The following is a 9,953-nucleotide window of genomic DNA, read 5'->3' as shown; positions in this document are numbered from 1 at the left end:
GTATACGCTGTATTTAAAAACGAATAAATTTTAAATAAGATTTACACAATTGCGAGCGGTAAACAAACACACACTTAAATGACATACACTACAAGTGCTCGTAGCTGGATTTTGTGGTTACACGAATAGGACTGAAAGGCTAGAAAGATATCGTTTTATATCATTTAACAAGGTTTACTTTTAGAAGAAAATAGGCGAAAATTAAACCTTTAAATATGAAACCAGCTAAAATGCGCCTAAACCATGAGGACTTATCACAACTTTTTACACTTTCGCAGAAGGCTCTCCACGAGACACTCTTGCTTTCTTTTACTCGAACTTGTATAAAGCCAATCCCACCTTATACAGCGTCCAATCGTCACTATAGCCAACTCTACGGGCTTCAACTCGAAGACCTGTTCTCCATTAGCACCGGTGTTCACCGAACGGGAAACCTTGCCTTTCTGAGTTTTTAGGGGACGGGACCATTCAAGTATAGTCTTAAACACAAATCATATACTTGTAGTGCAAATATTCCAAAAAATACTTACATACGGCATGACAACTTCACTGATAGCCATACATAGTAATAGATTCTAAGCAATTATTGGTAGGTTCTGAATAGCGATCGTAGTAATATTGGCAGTTTTCTCATTCTAAGTCATTACTAATTTATTTTTCTACAATATCGCTATATCAGCTTCTTCTTTTTGTTTTGCGGAATGGATCACATCTCAAAGCCCTTTAGCTTATGCTCAGAACTTGTCTTTGATTATTTCCTCAAATAACTAAAGATTTTTAATATAAGTACATCTTATCAATGTTTCGATCAAAAACGATATCAAGCACTAATCTTAACAATTCTGTCAAGCAATCAAAGATGCAAAGTTCACACTTTACTTCCTTCAGTTTTTGTTTTTTCAACCACTAATAATTATGATCTACATATATGCAAGAAGCGAAGCAAATTCTTATGATTCACTATCACGAGGGCAAAACGAAATATCTCCTGTCATCAAATAAACAGTCGTTGCATTCGCGACTTGACTCCCAAGTCACTATTGACAGTCATAACTTCGATGTCGCAGGTAACTTTATCGATCTTCGTACCAGTATTAACACTAACAACAATGTCAGACTCAACAGTTGCTTCTTCGAACTATGTAGGCAATTGAGAATTAAAGTCCTCTCTCAACGAACAAAGACCAAATTCTTCGAATCACTCAGCAATCCCGTCCAGGTATATGGCGCAGAAGGGTGGATGATGACAACATCTGATGAGTCGACGGTACGAGTTTTCGAAAGAAAGGTTCTGCGAAAGTTGTATGGTTCTTTGCACATTAGTCACGGCGAATATTGAACGATGAGCTTTATGAGTTATACGACGGCATTGACATAGTTCAGCGAATTAAAAGACAGCGGCTACGCTAGCTAGGTCATGTCCTCCGAATGGATGAAAACACTCCAGCTCTGAGAGTATTCGACGCAGTATCCGCCGGGAGAAACAGAGGAAGAGGAAGACCTCCAATTCATTGGAAAGACCAGGTGGAGAAAGACCTGCGTCAAACAGTGAAAAGGACGGTATAATAGCGTCAGCGGTGTCGACGCCAATACAGAGGAAGATGAAGATATGCAAGGAACTAGAACAAATTTGAACCAAGGTTAGTTCGAAATAAGAGGTAAACTGCATTTAAGCTTTCCTAGAATATAGTAACACTTGTAATAAAGGGTGTTTTTAGAAGTGTGGTTTCCAGTGAGGAAATACTTTTTCCGGAGTTGGTCTTTTTGAGGGCTGTTACTTGATTTCATATCAGTTTGACAATGAATGAATTTTTGTTGAATGTATCTTGGTCTCTAAAATCGTATTATTTATCACTAGTGCATTATTTTTTGAAAGGTTATGTGCCGTCACTTGCATAGGCAAATAGTTTTGAGACGATCGCCGCCTTGAAAGAGAACAAACATCTACAATAGCTGTAAGAAGTAACCGAAAATTGGGCGCCTGGGTTGGAATTTTTTCGAGCCAACCACGCCGATCTCATGCCCAAACTTATTTTCTTAAGCAAAATGCCAAATCCTTATATTTATAGTAAAGCTAGACTTTTTAGTTATTTTTTAAAACCACTATCTGCAGATATATCTTTTTAGTATAGTTTTTAAACTGATCACGACTCAGATCTCGATTTCTATGAAGTTCTCAGTGCGTATACCTTCGAGCCCCATCTTTAAAAATGGGAGAAAACTATTTAATATAACAATATTTTCTTTTTACCCAGATTCATGCTCCAGATATTCAACGAGGGGCTAACGATCGCTTGAGAAGTTGGCGTTGATTTACAAAAATGCAAATTGTTGCACGGTGTATTTGTGATTCTAAGGTTTTGCTCGCACAATTCCCAAAAGCATTTGCCTATCTACGCTTCGCACTTCAAATTTCACTTCGCATGCCAAACTTTTTTGTCTAGTTTTGGGATTTCTTTCTATTCAAAACAAATATTTCAACAATTTTCCCCAGTAATTTTTTAAATAATTCTACACAAATATATATTTTTGTACTAGTCGAATTTTAAATTGACGTCGACGTTGAAAACAATCAGACAAAAAATACAGCAATAACAACAATAATAATAACAAATTGAAGCATACGACAATCAAGAATAAGACAAAACATACAAAGAGAGGCATAGAAAAGTTGTCAGCCATTTGACAGGCTGGAACCGATCGAGATTTGAGTTGACTAATCACTCATATTAGCAGCGATCGGCCGCGAAGCCACACGAATAATGAATAATATGGCCGACGAAGATAATAATAATAACAATAATAGCGATAGCAATAATAAAAAAGTCAATAGTAATGTAAATTGCAATAATAGTCCTAACTGTAGCAAGAGTCGCGCAAATGCCAGTTGCGATGCTAAGAAAATAGCGAAGAATCTAAGCAATAAGCCCAGTGGCAGCGCTGCCGCTGGTGAGACAAGCAAAAGCGAACGCTGTGTGCTGTGCCTCGATGAGAAGCGCTCGCCGGTACGCATCACGTGCGGTCACTCTTTCTGCAATGAATGTCTGGAGGTCTACTTATCGTACCAGAAGTACGCTTGGGCCAATCGCTGCCCCATATGCCGCGGTTCGTTGAAGGAGCAACGACGTTCAGTAAGTTTCTTGAGGGCATAATGTTTTGCTTAATTGAAAAATGTCTCTTGTCCGCCTCGTTTTCTGTGTGCTTCTCTCTCTCTTTACGGACAGGTTAAGCGAAAACATTCCGAAACGGACCATCCGACAGACGCAGCTACAATGTCCGGCAATGCAGGTGCCAGTAGCAGTCAGTACAGGCCCACACGCAGGCGTCTGCATGCCACGTCGGCTACAGTTGCTGCAGCAACAGCCGCTGTGGCCACAGCCACGGCCACGGCGCTATCGGAATCCACCGTGGAGGCATCTGCCGAGCAAATCTACTTGTTGGAGGAGTTTATGGCAATTGCCGCCGAAACGGATGTGTTTGGTATTGCTAACAGCATGGGCTTTGGCAATCCGGCGAGCGCAACCACGCCCACCAATTCAGCATCGACTGTGAGCGCCAGTGAAGCTGCCGGCGAAGACGATGACATTGATTTGCAAGCGGCGGAGTTTGAAGAGGAAGTGGAACAGGGTATAAGTTATAGCCAAGACGACTTCGCATCCGATATTGGTGATGAGGAAGGCTTAGAGGAGGAGGACAATGATGAAGAGGTCTTTGGCGAGGACATTGATGTGGAAGAAGATGAAGAATTCGAGGATGAAGAAGACGATGGCGATGACGATGGCGATGACGATGTCAATGATGATGAATCAAATGATCTACACTTTTTCGATGAGTACGACGATGAAAACCATGATGATCATGAAAACTATGACTTTGACACATTAGATGAAGGTGATGCCGACAGCATTGCTGGTAGCGATGCTTACGACCAGCTGGCTGACAACAATCTACCGACGGCCGAGTATTATGATGTGGATCAGAATGGAGAAGATGATGTACTGCTAGTCGACGAAGTAATTATTGTAGACTGAGCGCAGTACGCAGGCAACGGACGCTGCGACGAAGAGTGTGACAAAGACAACTAGACGAAAAACATTTAACGAACTAAAGAAAGCATGATTTGCCGACGCTTGTGGTTTTACTTTTGACTGCCAGTACGCTGACCCTGCATATGACTAACTGACGCTTCGAACTATGGACTTGTTGTTACAACTGTGATTTTTTGGGTGCTAATATGACTCTGTTTTTTATTTCATCATGTGTCATGCTGGTGTTTTTTATTGTTTTTGATGTTTTTTTTTATGAAGAAAAAAATACAAGAGACATTTTTCAAAAGGAGAAGCAAAACAAATTTGTTGCCATTATTTTCGGTTTTTTGAAATACCTACTTATTTTAGATATTGTCAATATTTCTCTTTTATTTCTCTCTTTAGTATGAAAGATGCAATTCATTCATGACTTATCTAGTCAGTATTTCAGCGGCATCTGCCGTTATGGTTTCCTTATATAACTACTTAACGAGCTAAATTGCTAGCAGAAGGATCTTAGCTGTTGTATGGATAAATATGTATATATTTTGTAATAAAATATACTATTATTCTACTCAATTTTTGTAGTAGATGCTTGAAGTAAAATATTTAAAAAATTTTATTGGTGACGTTTGGTGCTCTTGTTGAAAGTTTTAAGGAGTCTTCATTGATTACATAAAACTTCAGGCACTTTTATATCGCGTGGATATTGCATATATCATATAAAAGGGTTGGTCAATATTTAGTAACTTATTAAGGGAAAATTACGTTTTGAGAAATACCATCATCTGGGGTAGGTTTTGGTAACATGTTATTGGGAAATAGCCTCGCTGACCTTTTAAATTACATTGATGGATCGTATGCTGACTAGGAAACACAAAATCTGGAAGTTGTATTGCCATTAATAGATCATACCAGGCTAACAGAGGAGATAAAACAAGCTCTTTCGGACAAATTTTATACAGGGGGCCTATTCTGTAACTCGATTCGAAAATGTATTCTATTCGAAATTCAGATATACTTTATCATTATGCGAAAGTTGTACCACCCTGTGCCAGAAAAAATACATACAATGTTCGTTTTTGCTTTCTACAACTCAAAAGCTAGCGAATATTTTATTCGAAAATTGGGTTGAAAATCCGAAAATCGAGTTACAGAATATAAAAAATCCGAATTCGAGTAAATTGATTTTCGAATCGAGTTACAGAATAGGCCCCCAGGAATGGAAACCAAACTGAGTCGAAAATGTAAAGAAAGCAGCCACAGCACTTTGCAGTTGTAAAAATATGGTGAAACCCATATGGCATATGGAAAGCATACAAAAATCAGCTGGTATATATATGCATCAATGGAGCTTTTAGAAAAACGCCACGTCAGGTACATTCATTGCCACAGACATAGTCATTAAGCAACTGGCAGCACTGTCAGCTCTTCCTATAAGACAGCTGTAATAACGGATATTCTAAGATACTTAGCGAATTCTCCTTTCTACACAATACCACAGATTTTCGAAATCCTATAGAATTAAACTTAATTTCGCTCTCAAATATTGCCTCACCTTCCAGAGGTGACGATGAATAGGGGTAATGTGGACAACGACAAAAGGATAAGTATCTATACGGATAGGCTCAAACTAGATAATAGAGTAGGAAATGGTGTCATTTTAGCATAACTACTTGTATATATCCGTACCAGAATCGCCTTCCGACAAACGGAGATCACAGCAATTAAAGAGATCCCTCTGGTACTGATCAGGAATATGCCGAAGTAGAGGAATACATTTATATATACAGATAGGCAAGCGGCTTTGAAATCACTAAAGTCTTTTCGGATGTCATCGAGGAAGAAAGAATACCTTGATCTCTTAATGGGTTCCAGGTCATAGTGATATTCCTGCTAACCGTGAAGCAGATGACCTAGCCAATGGAGGCACGCTGTAAAATAGTAAATGTATATGCTTCTGGCTACTTCTAGATACTTAATCGATAGTCTTGTTGCAGGCATAGCTGAGTCTCTGTGAAGTCAATCATTAAATTCAATGGCTTCTGTAGAAATCGTCAAACGATAGAAGAAGCATCTTCGCATCTTCTAAGCGAAAGTAAGGCTTTGTATAGGAAAATAAAGAAGGTGGAAACATTAAAATTATTTGTTATTTTAAACTCCATATATCAAGGTATTTTAGTCCCGGTGGTTTCACAATGGGCTCCCAAAAAGCTTAGATGCTTCGTCAGACATTCATTCTGCATATCTACATAACGCTTATACTGATGATTAAATAGTCAAACGGACATAAAATTAATCGGAATTTAATTAGTAATCAGTTTTCTGGGATATAAACCACTATTACATGAACAAAACTATTATAATCTGTAGCAACATGTTGCATAAGTACAAAAAGAAATTCCATAACCCTGTAGAGAGCACTAAGCATACATTTGTATTTCGTTCTTCCTTTTTATTTTTAAACCTCTTTAATTGTCTTTTGAATATTTGGTCAAAGGTGTTCGAGGTCGAAAAAGGGAATATAAAAGCTTCGTAGCTTATAGTTGGACATAAGAAAAGAGAATATGCTAAGGTAAAACCGTACATCGTCACCTAAAATGCAAAAAAACGTAACATTACTTTTCATAAATTCACAGGCGAAAAAAACCGATATAATGGAAACCACTCTAATTGAAACGAAATTCGTATTTTGGTTATAAAATGGTTATATATTGGTTATCCTACACGCATTTTGAAACGAAATTTGAGCTTTGGTTATTAAATGGTTATATATTGGTGATAACACGCGATTTTCGATTGTTTTTTTTTGTAGATACGCTGTTTTCTATTTTAGGTGACGATATATGAATAAAATTCAGGATCATACGCAAAATTCGACTTATGGTTCTAATCACTTTGCATGTTTATTAAATATTATTAAATTTAAACTGATTCTTTGACCAAAAACCTCGAGTGAAATGCAACTCACTAAACATTTCACCATTCACTCTCTTAAACAACAGTCTTGCAACGTCACTCAGAAATGTTTTATCAGTTCTTTAGCTGCTCGCTGGTCTTTCCCGCGGTTCAGAAATAAATGCGTACACATCAAAGTCATTGTCAGCGGCAGCAACAGCTACAACTACAACAAAAGCTACAACATTATATAATCATATCATCATAAATCCTTAGCAACCAAGGTGCCCGCGATATTGTTTTCACTCGGAGCAAAAACAACAGCAGCAACAACATTTCCATCAACTTCATAACCGTTTTCCTCATCACTGTCGCTTTTATGATAATACGTAACCGCACAATTTATTGTAGTCTCCGCATAACTCAGCGAATTAGCGGGAATACTATGTATGTATGTGCACGTGAAGGTTTCTTCAGCTTTGCCTTGACTTTTTAACAGGTTGTTGTTTGTAACAGGTGCATCGTGGTTTTTTTTCGCCTCCATCTTCAGTTTACTTTTCCTTGAGCTATTTAATTTCATTACACTTTGCAATTATCGCCTTGCCAACGCAACTTCCTCGGCACAAGCGATGCAGCTAAGCTGTACAGTGGTGGCATTAATATTAATATCCATATGAAGGGGTTGGATTTGCATATACATATATATGTGTAAATGTTGGTGAAAAAGTGTGCTATTTGCTGGCTTAATTCTCAAATATTTCTTACAATATTTAAAAGTTGTAGCTGTGGTAAGGCTTCCAAGAGTAACAGGTTTACCATAAAAGCTCATAAGCCTTGCTTAAACCGGATTTGGAACTACCCCATGAACTGTCCTAAATTTAGCTACCTTGAAGATCATGACATAATAGAACCGTTATAAAGTTTATGCTCTAATAAACTAATAAATATAATAGTTAATAAAGTTTAAGAGTCGGTACTCGGCTGTCCTCTTGTGGTCTACAGTTGTATCCAAAAGCGTGCCGTGGCAAGCGCTCGTCACCAAGCAAAAACTTTTGCGGCCACAAAATCCTTCTGGCGCAAAGTGGATCGAAAGAAGTACTTTCAACTATGCTCTTTCTAACAGTTCATATCACCGCTATGATAGATACACTAACTGGCACGGTTCAATCGGCTCACAAGCAGTAAGGGTTACATGTCTTGTCGGATGCTATTTTCTGAAAAACTGTATGAAGAAAGGCGAGCTAGAGCCATCTCCACACTTTGCTTTGAACTGTTCACGGTTTGCGAGACTAATTCCTGCGTTATCTTTGGAGCGAGCGTCAGCCCTACGACCTGACCTAACCTTTCGACTCTGAAATGCATATTGGACTCACTTTGAAGTAAATAATTTGACACGGAGTCTTGAAATCGTTCACTGTAGATATCAAAAAATGTTGCTGTAACTCTGTCTAATATTACCTGAAACTGTATTTTGAGGTGCGTAGTCTAAATTATGAGGTAATAAATACTTCTATTCAATTCGAAATAAATCTAGGCATCATTTCCCAAAAGGACGGTGGTGCGAATTCAACCTATAGTTGAAATCAAGTAAATTATCTTTGTAAGGAGTAAGTGTTCGTTTCAATAGACAATTTATAGAAAAATCTTAATTTTCAGAATTACTCAGTATTTGATTTAATTTAAAATTATTTCCCTTATATATGTAAGTATATATTTTTTTTAAGAGTTTAATTTTTGCCCACTGTGCCGAAATTTAATGCCTTTAAACTGTCTCAAGCGTCTATTAAAACTTTACTCGTTTTAAAACCAAGATATCGGAAAGTCTACACATATGTACATAGATGCAATTCTTTCCAGTTTCTGTACAAGACTTAATAGAAAAAAGAAAATAAGCGTCGTGAAGATCTCAACACCATTTATCATATATACAGGATTGCAAATAATGCATTAAAAATACAACTGAATTGACAGCTAAGTTATAATTTTCTATTTTGTAATCTCAAAAATCGTAATTAAAATAGGTTACAAATTTCCAATCCCAAATATTAGATTGAAAAACGAAAAGTAAATTTTTAATCCAAAAAATTTTATTAGAAATAAAAAATTTAAATAATTGAAAAATAAACTGAAAACTGTTATTCCCAAGATTATGAATAAATTTTTTTAAAAATAATTTTCGAATAAAAAAATTTTATATCGAAAATTCAATTCAGATTTTTTAATTCTGATTTTGTAATTAAGTTTCCACAATATTCTAATAAAAATTCAAAAAATAAAATTTTATAATTTTTCAAAATTAAATTTCGAGTTAAAAACCAAATTTCCAAATTTTTAATTCCGATTTTGTGATTTTAATTAAAGCTATTAAATTGTTATCCAACATTTTTAAGGTAGCTAGTATCATACAGATAGCATTTATTTTTCCCGTATGGCCAAAGAAAAGGAAAACAGAATATATTCTTATTTCTGGATCAATATCACTACCAACTATTTGCTTCACTTTTTAGAACTTTAAGACCCAAATTAATTTTTAGGATTATTTCTTATTTACGATTTCAGTAATGAATATTTGAAGGGTGGTGAAATTAACTGGGTCATTAAAATACCTTTGTAACATTGAAAACCAAAAAGTCGCCGAGTCAGCTCATGATATCTCCAAAATACTCGAAACAGCCCACATGAGTAATCAAAAATTACTCTATCCACCATTAAATATCTACCCAAGGTTGGATCAGTGTTTGAATTAAATTCTCATCAAAATTAAAATTAAAGATATGAATTCTTGATAAAGTTGAAAAAGATGCAGAATTATGGCATTAAAATCGACTGTTGGCATCAGAGAGATAGCAGGGGATCTTAGCATCAACGACTCAACATATTTTGGTTAATATTTTGGGTATGAAGCGTGTCAATGCTAGACTCGTAGAAAAACATCTGATTCTACCAAACTCAATTCATTCTACCATATTCATTCCATTTATTCTACCATAAGTAATAACTTGAAGATTGTCTTATTAGCTATAGAAA

At 36.4% G+C, this 9,953-nt stretch overlaps 1 protein-coding gene across 1 annotated transcript; it reads left to right on the top strand.

The window, feature by feature from the left end:
* The first annotated feature begins 2,576 nt into the window (after positions 1–2,576).
* LOC120772400 (acidic repeat-containing protein) lies at positions 2,577–4,076 on the top strand. Its single transcript, XM_040100990.1, has 2 exons — positions 2,577–3,131; positions 3,225–4,076. Exons 1-2 carry the CDS (start codon positions 2,763–2,765, stop codon positions 4,029–4,031), a joined length of 1,176 nt encoding a protein of 391 aa, XP_039956924.1. The 5' UTR covers positions 2,577–2,762; the 3' UTR covers positions 4,032–4,076.
* Positions 4,077–9,953: the final 5,877 nt, after the last annotated feature.

Source organism: Bactrocera tryoni, chromosome 3 (assembly GCF_016617805.1).
Source record: "Bactrocera tryoni isolate S06 chromosome 3, CSIRO_BtryS06_freeze2, whole genome shotgun sequence".
In the NCBI taxonomy this organism is placed as follows: domain Eukaryota; kingdom Metazoa; phylum Arthropoda; class Insecta; order Diptera; family Tephritidae; genus Bactrocera; species Bactrocera tryoni.
This window is presented reverse-complemented; position numbering and strand designations above follow the sequence as displayed.